Raw genomic sequence first — 17,098 nt, 5'->3', positions numbered from 1 at the left:
ATACATGGCTGTTAATCATTTGTCTGCTTGTGTTGTCATTTCCCAGGACACAAAGGGAGCTGAAAACCAAAAATATCTGAAAGAGGGGATTTTTGTTGTTGAAGAAATGAGCGCCGAAAGCAGCTCCGACATGTGCAAGAGGTTGGGAGTCGTTCCTTGCACGATGAATGATGGATGAGAGAAGATCAAGACATCTCAGGGGCAGATTTTGTGCCATGCAGGTGTAGCCGTTAGTTGTGGTCAAGCGCCGGGTCTCTCAGGTGCAGCCAAAAGAGAGATCAAACCGTCCTTCGCTCCCTCGGCAGAACTCGTGCCACTTCAAACACGGTCGTTGTTTGAACTGCGATCGTGAACACCTGCCTTCGAGTGATGGCATCAAAGGTGAGCTACAACAACTCCGGGAACTCCTTGTTCTCACTACAAAAGGGAATCGGAGCGCCGGCCCCTCGTGAACTCTGTTTGACTCGTGTACCACTGCGCCAGACATTATAGTTTAAGGGTTGTTCTTGAGCTGTTTGCATTGCTAGTGCCAGTGTCGTTGTGTCTCCGTTGCGTCAGTGAGATGGATAGATGTATACTTTATTCATCTCTGAGGGGGAATGTGTTTGTGGCAGCACCAAGACACACAAACATCAGGCATGAGAAATACTCAATATATACAACACAACTAACATTTTATTTAAGAAAGTTCAACAATAAAGAATGCAGTCTATATGAAGTGTGTATACAGTGAAATACAAGTGTGTACAGCGACTAACTAAACAACAGTTAGATCCATTAAATTAACCCATGATGGAAGAAAGAAATAAAGAATTCACAATTTCCCCCAAAACACTGAAACATTATTCCAACATTTTTTAATAATAAACGGCAGAAGCGTTGAAATCATCCAGACCTTCAAATACATGTGAACTGTGTTTGATGACGGACTTACAGATTCAGTGAAATTACAGATATTATCGTGAAAAAGGGGCTCAGCAGCATAACTTTTACATGAATTTGCTGTTTTACATCCCATTTTAAATACTGACAGGAAGCTCTAGGGATTGTTAACCTCTCCCGCTCCTTGAAGGTGCTAAGTTTGACGCCCAATATCGTGTCAATATAGCAGTAAACAACTATTATCTGTGACAGGAACGGTGCAGTAACGTGTACCTGAGCAGAGGATGGAGTCACTCCTTCTCTGTGAGTGTTATCTTGGCTTATCTGAGCTCTGTTGACGTAGCTGGGCGTGCACGTGAGTGCGCCCCGCTGGTTAGCTCTGCGCTGTTAGCTGTTAGCTGTTAGCCGCTAGCCACCGGCTCAGCCTTCTCCATGTTGAGAGTCGTGTGGAGGCAAAAGAAATGCTCTCACTTTCTCATCAAACACCTTTAAAGGGGAACTATGCCCACATGACACATGCATGCATGTTGTTCTGCTGATCTAAGACAGTCTAAAAATATGAAGGAACATAAACAACTCCCTCCAGAATCCTAAAAGAGAGACTCTGGTTTCTAGCGGCGAGAGAGAGAGAGAGAGCAGCTCATGGGACAAAGATATTGATTGAATCATGGACATAACATATTGGAATATAGGTGGTGTTTCCCTTTAAAGGAGAGGTTGACAGGAGGAACGATTACATCAATCTTGTTATGAAAATCTCAGCAAGAGAGCAGATGTGTTTTGCAGAGTTTTAAATGACGAAACCAACAGAAAACCAGAAGCGTAAGGCTTTTGAAAATTTGTGGCGAGAGCTGGGTTTGTGTTTCCTGTGTGTAGATTGATCAATGCTTTTTTGCACTTGGCGGTTGCTGGCTTACGGACTCACCACGGTTATTAACCATTGTGTTTTTCCATCTGTTTTTTTTCCACCATTGTTTTTCTTGTGTTTTTTAGATCCTTTTCATCCCTCATGGACGGATTGTTTGTGCGTTGGCAAACTCGCCTGCCCTTCAAATTGCCCCACGAGAGATTTCCTTTTATGTATTTCTATGAATGGAGGAAGAGAAGGCTCTGCTGTAAGGCGACTGCGTGTCTTTGTGTAACATGAAGGCAGCAGCACCTTGAGTCATCACGCAGCCGGTTGGTTCCAGTTAACGTCCTCGCTGTGACAGGGACATAGCCAGATGAGGAGAGGAGAGGGGGGCTCAGCTGGTGACTCACCTGAGTCGAGGCCATCTGCCTGGGGAGGGAGGAGGGCGACCACAGCAGAGGCTGAGTGGGAGGGAGACCACGGCACCCGCAGATGAATAGATATATCACCTCGCAGATCCAGTTACAGCGAGGCAACAATGAGCACAAAAGGCTCAATGTATACGCAAGATCTAAAAAAAAAAAAAGCCTTCAGATAATGGGCCCAAAACGCTGCAGGTCCGTACAGAACCTCAGGCGAGGTCTGTGGGCGAACACAATGCCGGCATGGATCTGGATACAGTGATGTCTCGTATTGCCTCCACCCCTCCAAAAAAAAAAGAGAAAAATCCCCATTTGAGACAAAAACATTTGTCAAGGCCCCCGTCATGGGAAAAGGGGGATTTGCAGACTTTCAAAAGGCCTGACAGCTGAAAAGTATGCGGTGACACATGCGGTGGAGCCTTTGCTTGGTGACACATGGAGATCACGACCGTGGCAGTGACTCAGGAGTCAAATACCAACATTTTTCATCAAGCCAAGGTGGAACAAGTCAAACATTGTCACTCTAATCGCCTTCTAACCTGATTTCTTTCTTCCTTTTGTCGGCATCTAAGCATGTTTTTTCGGAGAAGAAAAGCTGGCACTGTTATGGAAAACTACAAGCAGGGAGACGTTGGAAAAATGGGAGAAGGAATCCACCTACTGGCCAACTGGGGGAATCGTCTAATCCACCAGAGTGAGCAGTTTCCCAATTGGGATTATATATTTCAACGCATTTTACATGACTCTCTAATCAGCGAGGATCATTAATCACATTTTGACCTAATTCTCTTTGTTTTAGCATCCAGTCATTAAAGCTACACAGACTGCATTTGATATGTTAATAACTTTATGAATTAGTTTTCCACATGCTGGAAATCCTCTCCAATAAACAAAAGATGGATTATCTTGGGGATGAGGGAGGAGAAATATATTTCAGAGCTTTTATTTGTGGCAATTAGCTGATAGTAAACTTGAAGTGAATGCATCTATTGTTCTCAGATCAATCCAAAGATGCGGCGAAGCCGTGGGGGAGTCAAAGGGCTCTTTCATCTTGCTGCCACGACCATTGATGTGTCTGCTCCTTCATCTCCTCCACCCGCGTGGCTCCGCCTCCCTCAACAAGGCCCGTTTCACCCCGCCGACCCTCCACATCACAACTTCCCATCATAGGTCAGAAATGCTGCAGGGGTTACGTTTCAGCTTGTGATGCAGATTTTTTTATTTATTTATTTTTACATAAAACCCCAAATAGAAACAAACAAAAAAAACAAATTTCTGTCATTTAGTCTCGGTCACTTTTTCAGGAAACAAAACAAAAAGCTATCCCTGTGTGCGAGGTTACAGCTTCTCTCTACACTTACAACATATATACAAATAATTAAAATTAATATTTTTAAAAAAAGCTGTTTGCATGAAAGTCAAACTTGCATACCTTTAAAATAGAACTTGATTGTTTTATAAAAGAAATGACCAACTTATAACTTTGAAATTCAGCTCACAGGCCAACATGGACGAGCTGTTCTTATAGCGCTGCGTCAGGAAAGTTAATTTAAACGTCTGTGTTTTCTATATGCTGTTGAAGATCATGAGAGAGGAGTGAAAGCCCAAAAAACGAACAACCTCAAGGTCAAGACTTTTATCTTTGAAACTCTCAATTAATAGTTGTTCACACTTCATCCGGGTCATACGATCACCTCCAGTGAGGACGTTTATTCTGGAGTTTGACACCTTGATGAAGACAGGCACGTGACCTGTATTTACTCTAAAATGACAGATTTATGTTCACCCCATTCACACTTACATTTAACATTTGTTAATGTGTGTTTTTCCTCACAAACATTTAAAGAAAGCACCGACCGCACATTCGCTTACACAAGCAGCTGATCGTCATCGTGACTGGGACGATAATTTAACTCCCAAGTGTGGACTCGTGTGAAAAGAAAAGCTTTCCAAAGAGCTTCCTGGTGGTCAACTGTGTGTGTGTGTGTGTGTGTGTGTTTGAGTGTGTGTGCGTTGGTGGTGGGTTCTGTTTGAAATGTTTGAGCTTTTACAGGAAACAAAGGTTGACATTTACTTTGCAAACCAAACATTTGGCTTCAGTGACTCGTCGCTGTCTTGTTCCCCTTAAAGACCGGCTGTCAGGGAACCACAGCGTGAGGTGGCACATCTTTTTTTAACCTCTTGTTGCGAGGAAACAGTGCCCGTAAACCACACCAGATACAATGCAGGAATTACATAATTAAGCTTTATTTTCCATTGCTTCTTTGTGTCATGCTTCAGCTACTTGTTTGGTGAGTCATCGTGACAATGAGAGACTGCAGCAAGCTTTGCTGATGACCACGAGGAGAAATGCTTGACTCGTCTCGATGCTTTCAAGTTTAAATGGAAAAAGTGTTTTTTTATTACTTTAAGTCTCCCTCAAACTTTTTCCCTTAGCCTTTACTCAGTCTCTTTCAAGCCCTCGGGGCAGAGAGTGGTGCAGGAGGATATTTGGAAGAGAAATAAAAAGATGTGCTAAAACAGGATGTTTCACGGGGGAAAAGATGGGAAAGTATTTCAACAGCATGCAGCAACTCTTTCTGGTGTTTTTTTTAATCCCTGTGTGTATTAACCTGCACACATACAGGTGAAACAGACAAATACTGTTGGTTTTTCTCACGGTGGTGCAAGCATTTAGCCCACTTACATCAAATCTCACACACATTACATCACAGTTAACCATCAATGTTTGATTAAGGAGCAAACTCTGCTATCTTCCGTTTTAACGATACTTTCTTTTGCAGCGATACACTGCACCTCTGAACATGTCATCGCCTCAATAGCTGAACTTATAGGGAGATGTGAGTGTGCATGAGCTTCCTCTCTGCAAACCTTTGCGTTTAAGACGTCAAGGTGTCAAATGTCGGACGTTTCCTCGCCCTCATGCCTCTGAACTGGGACACTTCTTAATATACTGCACTCCTCAGAGAAATGTGTGATCCAGAACATTCAGTGTCCACATAACACTCAGGCTCCCTCACAGCCTTCCCACATCCGACTTTTCATTTGCTTTTTCATAACGCTCGGCCCCCCATGTGAGAAAAAGATGTCGGACAAGTGTACAGCTTCACGCTATTTATATATATAGCTTTCATCTGTTCACAGATTCTGTCCTACTGAGGGCTGACGGGGGGATTCAGGTTTAGTATTGAGGTATGCACTATGCCAGATCTGTAGTCCACCTTATTTTAAGATATCTGGGTTTATTACAACATGTAAGCTTATTGTCAATCTTCAATTTAAACATTTGAAAAGTCATGCTTTGTGTTTGTGTTTTAAAAAAAATCCCCAAACCTGCCACTAAAAGCATCACCATTCATATGTGCCTCATCTCATCCATCCTATCATGTTTTATATTATTATATCAGGCGTTTTGTGGTTGAGCCAATCAGCACCACGGAGAGCTCCTGCATCTCTCCGTGGTGCTGGCCACGCCCCGGGAGCGCCACGTCATTTGATATTGATGGAGAACTTTTTTTTTTTTTCCAACAACAAATCCACATAGACTACATCATAAAACATACACAGAGTATATAATGAAAACAGGCTTTGTAAAGTGACGTCGCAACGTAACATTTCTCCGTCTCCTTCTTTGTTCCCGACGTCAGAAAAGAGCAGGAGACGCGTCAAAGTGCACGGCAGCCCTCCCTCCCTTCCCTCCCTCCCTCCACAAATAGGCGCCTGGCCCTTTAAGGGTTATGTGGCCGGGCTTGCCGATGTAGGACGAGCCGACCGCGCGTCCGTCTGCCCGCCTGCGCTCCCGCTGCCATCCCCGTCATGGCCTCCGCGCAGCCGACACCGACACCGCCGAGGATGAACCGAGCAGCCAGCGGCCCTTCCCTTCCCGAGGCGGAGACGGAGACGGACGTCAAGCCGAAGCAGAGGCACCGGTAGAGGCGAGCCGCGCCGGGCGTGGGGTGGGGTGGAGGGGGAGGGAGCCGCCTCACAGCCCGTATGCCACCCCGGTCTCCTCCATGCCTGCGTCCAAAGCCAAGTACAGCTATTCGATAAAGAGGGGGGCGAACCCGGGCGGCGGCGGCGGCAGAAACATGACAACGAACCGGGATTATTCTGTCAATCTGTCGGTGCAGCAAGTGCTGAGCCTTTGGGTGCACGGCACGACGCTGCAGCACTTCACAGGTATGCGGAACGAGACGCGCCGTTATTCTCCTGCTTTCATGTGTGCCGCTGTCCTCGCGACCACCGCGTGCAGCCGTGTGTAGTGTAGCGCACTATTTTATTGCGCGCCCCCAGGCGAATACATGTAAATGTGGGGTGTTTTCACCTTCTTGTGGTTAGTGGAGAGAAAGAGGAAGAGTGGTTTCTGTGAACGGGGTGTGGAGGGGAGGGAAGAGGTGAATGCCACCATAAATTAAAAAAAAAGAAAAAAGATGCCACTCCTCTGTCCACGCGTGCGGAGTCAGTGAATGTTACGACAGAAATCACAATATGCGGCTAATTAATCTCCCTGCTGCTAGACTGCGCTCCCCCCCGGCTGTGTAGTAAATGAAGTGTCGCCCACCTCCCTCTTTCCTCCTCCTCCTTCCTCCCCCCTCCTCTTCCTCCGCCCTTTGTCTCTCGGTCCAGAAATCAAGGGGCAATTAGAGGCAGCGTCCTCAGTCTGTCTGGGCCATGGGAAGGTCCAGACTCCAGGAACATCAGGTCGAGTTCAAAACCAACACTTCCCCCGACATGCTCTTGAAACTGCAGGGCCGACGCCTTCACGCATGGGTATTAATAATATGTGAATATGTGGAGCTGAAAGGGGTCGAAAACAATGAAAAAAAGCCTACAAACTCATTTTTTCGTCCCTGTATATGCTTTAATTTTGACCTATATTGTTTCCGATACCTCTGGAAAAGGTGATGATGCACACCTTTTTCTGTTCGAGGATCCCCTGGAGGAGATCTGGCGGTCGAAATACAGTCCACATAGATAGATAGATAGATAGATAGATAGATAGATAGATAGATAGATATGTACTGAAATAATGATGATAATAATAATAATAATAACAAAAGTAGGAACAAGCGGGAAAAGCAGTGTGTGCCGGAGGGCCGAACTTCCTGTGGCAAGAACAACGTTATTATTTTCTCCCTTCTCTACGCATGGGTTCAAAAGGGGTGATGTACACAGGAATAACACACACACACACACACACACACACACACACACACACACATAAACACAATATCATAGATGTATGAGGGGCAGCGGTCACAGCTGAGTTGGCGCAGGCCCCATCTTACGAAACACAGTTGACATCCTGTGTTGAGAAACGCATCAAGCGAAGAGAGAGAGCGAGAGAGAGCGCTGACTCAGCAGGAAGCTGCGAGGAACATATATAAGTTTTTTTCGCGCCCGTCATGCCCCCCCCTCCATCCGCCCCCCGCGGTTCACCAGCAGATGAAAAACGACCTCTCGAGACACAAGATTAGGTCAAGCGGGGAAGAGTGTGTGAGAGCAAATGTGTTTCAGAAGCAGGAAACTTTTTGATATATACCAACCAACCCCTTTGGCCCCTGTCTTTATGAGGCCCTCGGGGGCGAGGCGCTTAAACAAATGGATTTCCTGTTTATGATTTGTGTGGCGGCTGCAGTTTCACTTCTGCAAACCCCCAAAAAAGGAACATAGTTTGCTTTACGATCTGCAGTGTTATGTGGAAACACGAGACTTTTTATCTGCAAGCGTGCGGTTGTTCCAGCCTCAGCCTTAAAGAGTTGGCGTTAAGATGGCTCCATCTGCACGGCTGGATAACGCGCCCATGCAGTTTTTGGCTTCATGTTTTCAGGCTTTGAAGGTGCTAAATAACGAAATTCACGGCCTATCTCTGGTGCTCAACGAGACCCTGGCTGACATGCAGCGCTAACAGTAGCGGTGTTACCGGAGGGTGACTCATCTCTGACAGGTCAATTATAGGAACTTCCTAAAATACTAAAGTATTACTGTAAATTACAAGAAAAGTTTTCTTGTAATTTAGGCAAACCGAGTTCACAGCTTGCTCACGGCACCCGATTTACTATTTATTTGTTAAAAACTGGGATGAGAGTACATTTTAAGGACTGCAGGATATTCTCAATGCCATATAATGTACATATCAACCAGCCTGAATAGTTTGTAGTTATAATGATGCTAATAATATTAAGAAACCATAAGCAAGGGCTTTTTGTAGGGAAAAATACATTTTTTTTAAAATTCAGTATAAAAAAAGAACAGAGAAGATTTTAAAACAAGTAAAATAAACTGAACGCTGTTGAGGATATGGTTAAAAAAGCATTTTTAAAAGTTATCAACCCTCCTGCAGAGCTCCTGCAGTCCTGTCACTTTGACTTTGCTCGTGTTGTGCAGCGGCCTCTGCGTGTGTGTGTGTGTGTGTGTGAGTGTGTGTTGGTGCGGAAACCCTGACCTCCCGTCTGCTTCCCTGTCGACGGCGCGCTCTAAAGCCGCCGTGGGGACGCAGACCTCGTCCCGGAGGTGCGGATTAGCGGAAGTTATCGCCGCGCCTCCTCTGAACGCCTCCCTCGGGCCCCCGGAGGTGCTGCCTCAGGAGCCGTGACCACCTGAGACCGCCGTCCCCTGAAATGAAGTGTCGGACTCGGGCTCCCGGCATTTGTGAAAGTGTGAACTAAAAAAAATGACCTGCCAAGAGGCGTTTCTGTCAGCCGGAGAACATAACGAGGCGTGTGTTTCCACCGAAACATTTCACCCTGATGGCTCTCTCCTTCTCCCGACTGCTTTGTCCACCTGACACCGATTTTTACTGACATTTGGTCCTCAGCGGGAGTCAGAGCCCACCATCGGGTGGGTGTGCCCAGCAGTGGCCCACCATACGTTCAGATCCCTTATTTAAAGGGCCGGTGTGCAGCATCACAGGAATGGAATAGTCTTCCCCACGATGTTAAAGAAGGATACGACTCTTATCAGCAAAATGTACCTTAGAATGAAAGTAACAAGGCTCCTTGGTTCTTGTTCAGTGACCCGTAACCTGTGAGAGGCCCCCTCCAAAGAGCCACTGGCTAAAACAATCCGAGGGGTGGTGAGATGATTATTCAGGGAGGAGACACAATATGACATTTTTTCTGTTTGACAATGCAATTTACGAACTTTTCGTGTTTGTTTTGATGTGAAATCTTAATCGAAAATCAGCCCTGGTAGCTGTAAATGTCCGAGGAGGATGCAGGAGCGACGTGCGCATAATTAACTCAAATCCATCACTCTGACTCCTCTCACATCCCTCCGTCAGCCCACCCCCCACCTCCTTTTCCTCTTGCTCGCTGGACGGCGATGGTTACGGAGAGAGACGGCACCGATGCAGCAGCGCGGGACAAAGAGCCGTTGTGTCACCGCGCCGTCCGTCTCTCTCTCTCTTTCTCTCTCTCTCTCTCTCTCCCTCCGTCCAGCTCGAGTAGCTGCTTGCCAGATCAATATGTAGATGTCGGCGCTCAGTCGACCGTGGAGCAACTCGGTGAGATGGATGTGCTGAAGAGCTCCCCTCTGGGCTGGAGAATCACTGAAGGAGCCGAATGAGATGTTTACAGGCCCCGACTCCCTGTTGATGTCGCCCATCATCCAAACTAAAACTCTCTCTGAGCCTTCTGTTTTATTCTAGAATAATCTTGCCAGCGGTTCGAAGTCGGTCTATAAGAGAGAGAGGGAGAGGAGAGGAGAGGAGGAGGAGGGAGGTTGGGGGGTGCTGACCTCTGACCTTTTGGTCCAGCTTCGATGCAGATCTCGTCCATTTCTTATGAAAGCTTTTATCGAGGCAGCACAGCGGTGAAGCTCGTGTTTAGAGCACGATGCCGTTGAACAAATTCGGCGTCTGTTCGTTGAGCAAACGTTGAGTTGTTCAGCTGCAGTTCACAAAACGCAACTTTACGAGCTGTTGCCTCTGAGCAGATCTACTAATAGACGCAGGGCAGCGCGCTCGGCGCCGGTGTTACCCATCACGACCTCTGGTCCGTCACCAAGGTCGGCCGCCTCCTCGATAAGCCCGGACTTTGTGATTGTGGCGGCTGTAGATTGAAATGTAGATTGTGCAGCGTCCTGATCTGCAGCCGCAACGCATCCCCGTTGTGTGCAAATCTGTTAAAAACTATGTGGCCCAAGTCGCAGGATGCTTTCTGAGCGATTAAATCTCTTAATTAGCATAACAGGGACATGCTTTTATCCAGGGAGGAATATGTGTATCCCATTCTTCACTGTCATGGGAATCTGCAGGGATCATTCACTTTCACACCATCTTAACTTAAAGCAGCAGCGCAGTCATGCTATCCTGAAGATATCCGGACGTCTAGTCCCGAGTGTGGGCCGAGCTGTGCAGGAGCTACAACCTGCATTTCTCATAAAGCAAATGCACATCCTCTTGTACGAGACGCTCTCTTCCACCAGCAAATGTTTGGCATTTAAAAAACAACTAAGCAACTATCAAAACAGTTGCTGTACTTTTGGTCGATTCCTTGACTAATCTTTTACAGCCGGTGGAGTTAAAAGTTACCCTCAAATGTTTTGTAGGAGGATTACAAAGCAGCTTAAAACTTTAACATTGCACTTAAAGCGTATCTAGTGTACACACAGAGCATTTCTGTCGAGCATTAAACAACTATTGCGTTCAGTAACGGCAGCACTTTTCCCGTTTGCTGTTTCTCATAGCGCTGTTAGCATCGTTAGCTGCGAGCCGACGCGATAGAGATGCTCTGAATGTCGCTTTTTAAAGTATAGTAGACGAGTAGTGAACTGAGTTGTCTGACGAATCATTTCAGCGTTGTGCGTTTCACGCTGCACCCGATGTGCTTTGTCGCCCCGTTCAGAGATGTGGTACTGGGTGTTCCTGTGGTGTCTCTTCTCCTCGCTCTTCCTCCACGGGGCGGCGGGGCTGCTCATGTTGGTCATGCTGCAGCGCCACAAGAGGGGCCGCCTCATCACCGTGGTGCTGGTCAGCGCCGGCTTCCTGGCCTCCGTCTCCGGAAGCGTCATCACCAGTGAGTCCAGTTTAGTTTCACCCCACTTTTTTAAAGTCTTGGTAGCAGCATTTAGCATCAGTAAAGCACGACTGACACCGAATTCGTCCTTTATAAAGCGTTGTTCCAACATGGACGCTCATTTGTAACTCATTAGTATGCAGGGTTATAATGTAGATGATGGATTCCCCATTTGTAGATGAAGTATTAAGGACTTATAGATGATTAATAAGACTGTTCATGTGTGAATAATGCTTTATAAATAATGAATTCAGTGTTTATTCACGCTTTACTAATGCTAGATAGTGTGTACTTATTTTTTACATTTTTTGTGTGATCTCGACGGCGTCCAGCGTCCAGTCAGACGGGAGGTGACTGGACGTGTCGGGCCCCTGTTTTCTTGTTCCCCTTCCTCTTTTCTCTCCATGCAGCAAACACCTCGTTGCTTTTCGGCTCGCTTTGATACTTCGCTTTAGCAAATGTGCTGATAATTTCAGGGCTGGGAAATGTTTTGAAGCTAGTGCCGACGTGACACCGGCAATGGCCGAATTACAAATTGGGCAAACCATCCCCCCTCTCCCTCCATCCAGTGGATGAGTTTGCAGAAATGTCATGAATCTCTGTTAATACTTAATGCGCCACTCAATCCTGATGCAAAGTGAACCGACGGGGGCCTTGAAGGGCCACTCCAGCTTTTCACTTTGCTGGTGACAGCGAGCACCGCTCAGTGTGAAAGTCTGACAACAAGATGACATTGAAATGCATCGTGGGAATTGTAGGATTCAGCCGCAATTGGACCTGGAACCAAACTGAGGGTATGAGTCAGGGTATTTGGGCCTCTGCTGCAACGAATTGGACCTCTAAACGTGCCTCACTCCATCTCTTAGTTAAGAATAAAGTTCTTTCTGGTCCCCGTTTTGTTTGTATTCGTTTATCTGAGCAGGCTCCACAGGGTGTGTGTCTGTCACCAGATGCCCCAGATGTTACGTCAGCCTCATCTTTCATTACCTTCCGCTCAGCGTGATCACAGCGTTCGCACGTAGACCCCGAGCCTATTTGAGCACAGCTGAATGAAGCACTCTCTCCGTCACAGAGGCAAGATGCCCAAAAATAGAAGCGCGCTTTTATTATTAATGTGCAGCAATCAGGGAGAGCAGACTGCTGACGGTGAGCACACACACCCCTCAGTCTCCGTGCGGAGCCCAGAATGAAGGACAGGAAAGGTCACGCAGAGGGAGAGAGGAAATACATCGACCTTTAAAGCCCTCTCGAATACTTGGTTTCAAAAAGTTTTACTTCCTCTGCTCGTCTTGTTGAGTTTGTTCTTATCAGATTGTATTCACAAAGGTGACGTAAGCACAGGAAGCCATAATCATTATGGGAAAAACCGTCACACACAAAGCCAGAAGTCATCCAATGCGTGTCATGTCTGGGTTTACATGGTTGTGACTCAGAATATTGATATTTTCACAACTAACCAACTACATTATCACTGGTTCTTCTCTTTTCAAGGTGCATTAAACGCCCCTGAAGTAATGCCAATGTTTTTTTAGCTAGTTGCATAAAATTGGATAAATGTGTGACTATGTCAGAGTTTATTCTAAATACTTCACATTTCACAGGAGGAGAAAAGAGTGAATTTAATGTATAAATACAACGAAATCCTACATTTATTTGTAAATCATTGATAAAATAAAGACTTTTAGACAATGTTTGGGTTAACTGTTCCTAACTCCTGACAGGTAGATAGCAGTATGTGACGTATTTTTCAACGAGGCCACGAGTTCAGTTAGAAAAGCAGGAGCCCCGACAAGAACGCTGACAGAAATAACCCAAACTGTTTGTGTTCGGCCTCACTGCTCACAGTATTAAGCTGATTACGAGGCCTTTAAATCCAACATTATCTCCCAGCTTTGTTTAGTTTTGGAGCGCCTCCCCCCCTCCGAGAGAGAGAGAGGTCAAAAAGAGGAGGACAGATGTGTTTGGAACGATCCGCAGTGACGGCGGCGGCCTGTTTGCTGACGACCTGTGCTTCTTCTCCTCCCTCAGGCGCGGCGGTGGCGGGCGTGTACCGCGTGGCGGGGAAGGACATGGCGCCGCTGGAGGCGCTGATGTTGGGCGTGGGCCAGACCTCCCTCTCCGTCATCATATCCTTCTCGCGCGTCCTCGCCACGCTGTGAGGCGGGAAAATAACCCCCTGGAGGAGCTGCGGCGCAGACGAGCTGCGGCGCAGACGAGCTGCGGCGCAGACGAGCTGCGGCGCAGACGAGCTGCGGCGCAGACGCGAGCCAAATCAAGGCAAATCGAAGCCAACCAAGAGACTTGTTTCCCCCGGTGGTTCGCAGACGGAAGGCGGGGCAGGAAACGCTCTGGACCTTTTTCCTTCTCCTGGACTTGAAAGCCATGTTTTTTTTTTTTGTTGTTTCTTTTCAGGTGTTCCCAGAGTTGCATCACGTCTTCGTGCCAACAGCCTTCTCTGGGACGTCCAGATGCCTTTTTATGGCCACTGACTCTTGAAGGCTTTCTGTTGCACCTTTGGGTTGGGGGGGAGTGGAGGGATACGCCTCTTTTTAACAAGGGAAAAAAGGAACAAACAGCAGAGGGACGTTCTTCGAACAACAGCGGAGCAATGAGTGGTGATCAGGGAGCGACGACCCAACGGCTGATCACCAGCGAAGAACGCCATTTTTCGGCCTCATCTCGAGGTCTTCACGACGGTCACTCCTCCCCCCCCCGAAACATTTTTTTATGAAAAGAATCCGCGCCGTCCGAGACGCAGCTTTTGAGTTCAGCACTTTGTAAATGTTGGAGACGCCCTGCGCCTCATGTGGTGGGAAACCAGCAGACGTGGAGGAGAGAGGAAAAAAAAGAACAGCAACGGCGCTTCGTCCGGCCTGAAATATCGACGCGTGTCGACCTGCGTGCCGACGAGAAACCCAGATTGGAGTTAAAGGAATCTTCCGACACGTCGGGGAAATCGCCTCGCTCGCTTTCTTGCTGAGAGTCGGATGCGTACGTTCTGTACGGCGGACATGAAGCGTGAGAGTTGGCTTAGCTTAGCATAGTGACTGGAAACGGAGGGAAAGAGCTAGCCATGGCAATGGAAATCTTCCCACTGGCACCTGTGAAGCTCAAGCATTCGCACACTTTGTTGAGTCTAAAAACAGCATTTCGTAGTCGAGCACACAGCTCGACTATGCGGTACAGAACACTTCCTGGTAGGCAGACCCACGCCACTTGTTTCAAGTCTTTGTGCTAAGCTAAGCTATCTGGCTGCGACTCCCAGCTTCATTTTTATGTATTTTTTTCAGTGTCTCGCTCAAGGTGTTTGATTGAGTGGCAGGCCGACCTCTCTCCGCTTTAAGCCCCGCCCCCAGTCTGTTCTGCCTCTTAGCAAGAAGCAGAATGAGCGTCGAAATGTTCCTTTTAAAGCAGACGCAGCCGGCCTGGACGAGCCCTCAGAAGTGTTTGCAGCGAGCGGGTTTCTTTCAGGATTCAAGCTCAGCTTCCTCTTATTCAGGTTTTAAGAAACACGAGACGGGGGGGAGGGTTGAGTCCCATCTTCAGACGAACTGTTCTGCGTCTGCCGCATCATGAAGAGCCAATCCCTCCCCGGTGAAGGTCGGACGGATTCTGCTGCTCAAGGTGGCCATTTTATTCGATGGCTTCCTCTTTTTTTGTTGTTTATCAACCCATGTTCCTTAAGTTTGACTTTGCATATTGCACTGAAATGAATTATGCCTTGTTTTCAGCACAGCTCAAAGTGGTTTTAGAAAGAAAGACAGGAAGATGCACTGGCTTTTTTATTTAAGTTGAATGTTCCCTCGTGTGCAGCAGGGTGAGAGGAGTCCGGCCGCGATGCCAAAGCACCGCTCACGTTCTAGCTTTATTTATCTCCTCCGTGTCGCGCGATCGATATCACAGCCGCAGATTTTATTCATTTCATTCACTCTCAGAAGCGTCTCCACGTTGGCTCGCCTTTGCAGAGTTTACATCAATTCGGCAAGAAGGGGGGGAAAAAAGGGGCGTTTGTGTGTTTATTGTGTGTTTATTCCGCAGCTCTCAAAGGTAAATAACGTTCATGTGAGTTATGTAACGGGCGCAGCTCCACCGTCAGTACCGGCTCAGCACACGAGAGGGCGATATTGCACAGGAATGAGGTGGAGAGACGTTTGTGGATTGTTGAGAAAGGATGAACGTGCTGCACAGTGTTTTGATACGTCCGCTTTCCTAAATCCCTCCCCTCCCACAACAAAAATAAAAGTGTACAATTAGGGGAAAGTCATCAGAAACACACGACTCCCCTCCAACTTTTGAATCCGCTGATCATTCTGCACATCGTCCACACTACCTTTTTGAATGTTTTAGCTCAATTTCAGGGACCAAATGTGAGTTGCCGCCAAAGTCTTTGTGAAGCGGTTTTATGGTGGGGGCTTTTTGCATGTCAGTATGTACGTGTGTGTGTGTGTGTGTGTGTGTGTGTGTGTGTGTGTGTGTGTGTGTGTAGGCCCTATAGGTCGCTTCGTATTCGTTGTGTGAAGTGAATCTTTTAAATGGGGGTGAGAGGAGTCGAGGAGCAGCTCGCCGAGCGACGTTTTACAGGAATTAGTCTTTTTCTTTTGTTTGTGTTTGTTATTATTTAATTGTTTTGTCTGGCCAATGAAACTGCAAGAGAACTGGACTGAAGTTATTGGATGAGTGCACTTCCTGAAGGAGTGCGGCCCGGCGGCCGACGTGGACGAACAAACCGCTGAATGGTAGATGTTTTCGGCGATGGGATCGCTCTCAATGACGAGGAATATTGTGGGTTTTTTTTGTTTTCATCCCGCCACAAGTTCTGTGATTTAGCCGCCGACATCGGAGGAGACACCCACCAACTACTAATCCCCATCTAAACCTTTTGTTTTGAATGCCATCGCTCAATATTCCCATCTACTGTCGTGCAAATGCCAACTACCCCCCCGTCCCGTCCCGAACACTTACTGTGTACCCGCATGTGCAGCGCAGCGTGTGAATGGGACTCTGTGGACAATCCAACAAGAGACGATGTTGTACAAAACAAACAAAAAAAAGTGGCACTTGTAGATAATGTACAATTTGTTCTTTTTTTTCTACATTTTTGTACCAGCCAAACTGCTGATATTTATAACTATTGTCTATTTATGTACACATTGTTCCTCCTGTACATACTCAACAGTCAGTTGGATTAAAAAAACGTTTTGCAGTATTAACCGCTCAGGGGTGTCATGTTCTTCTCTGCCTCCACAGATCTGCATTTTGATTTGTATTTTGTTTTTTACAGCGCCTCCCTCCTCTTTCCAATTATGAATTAAAGCGGTCAAAGGATGTGGAAATACTTCATTAGCTGACCGAAAATGTTCTCCGTCAAAAGCACAGGCCAAAGTTTTATATCATACTCTCCGCATTCATTGGAGTGAATCCCATCATACCAGTGCTAGCAGACCGGTGCTAGCATACCAGAGCTAGCATACCAGTGCTAGCAGACCAGAGCTAGCAGACCAGTGCTAGCAGACCAGAGCTAGCAGACCAGAGCTAGCAGACCAGTGCTAGCAGACCAGAGCTAGCACTAAAACATGAGTTCATGTCGTTGAAGCTCAAACCTCTCACTCAAGTCCTTCATCCAAAAGCTGGATGAATCCATCAGGACGGCGACCTCCATCGGCCCTGTCGTGTGTAGAGCTGAGGCCTGTGATTACCATAAACTCTGACACTGTTCATCTTATAAATAAAAGGTCAACATGATCAGGTTTGCCGTGTTCTAACTAATTAACTGCAGCGAACGTTCACCAGAGAACTTCAAGGGTTTGACTTTTCAACACAAGTAATTCCCCCCTCAGAAACAGAGCCCATTTGTCATTGTTCTTGCGAGCGGTTTAATCCGACGTGAATCCAAATTGGCTGCTTTGACTGCGAACGCAGCCAGACTA

The 17,098-nt window shown here is 46.9% G+C and overlaps 1 protein-coding gene across 1 annotated transcript; it reads left to right on the top strand.

Moving 5' to 3' along the window:
* Nucleotides 1-5,829: 5,829 nt before the first annotated feature.
* On the top strand, nt 5,830-16,536 carry tmem170b (transmembrane protein 170B). Its single transcript, XM_068576165.1, has 3 exons — nt 5,830-6,333; nt 11,001-11,171; nt 13,200-16,536. The coding sequence occupies exons 1-3, from the start codon at nt 6,168-6,170 to the stop codon at nt 13,328-13,330; spliced, it is 468 nt and encodes a 155-aa protein (XP_068432266.1). The 5' UTR covers nt 5,830-6,167; the 3' UTR covers nt 13,331-16,536.
* The last annotated feature ends 562 nt before the right edge of the window (nt 16,537-17,098 follow it).

The sequence above is a fragment of the Clinocottus analis genome, unplaced genomic scaffold, assembly GCF_023055335.1.
Source record: "Clinocottus analis isolate CAN_PGR_092001 unplaced genomic scaffold, fCliAna1.0.p SCAF_14, whole genome shotgun sequence".
Taxonomy (NCBI): Eukaryota; Metazoa; Chordata; class Actinopteri; order Perciformes; family Cottidae; genus Clinocottus; species Clinocottus analis.
This window is presented reverse-complemented; position numbering and strand designations above follow the sequence as displayed.

What these genes read in the sequence shown, in the direction of transcription:
- tmem170b (XM_068576165.1), top strand. Translation starts at nt 6,168, where the DNA reads ATGCCTGCGTCCAAAGCCAAGTACAGCTATTCGATAAAGAGGGGGGCG. An exon ending in GACGCTGCAGCACTTCACAG is followed by an intron (nt 6,334 to 11,000) that starts GTATGCGGAACG and finishes CGCCCCGTTCAG; the next exon opens with AGATGTGGTACTGGGTGTTC. An exon ending in CTCCGGAAGCGTCATCACCA is followed by an intron (nt 11,172 to 13,199) that starts GTGAGTCCAGTT and finishes CTCCTCCCTCAG; the next exon opens with GCGCGGCGGTGGCGGGCGTG.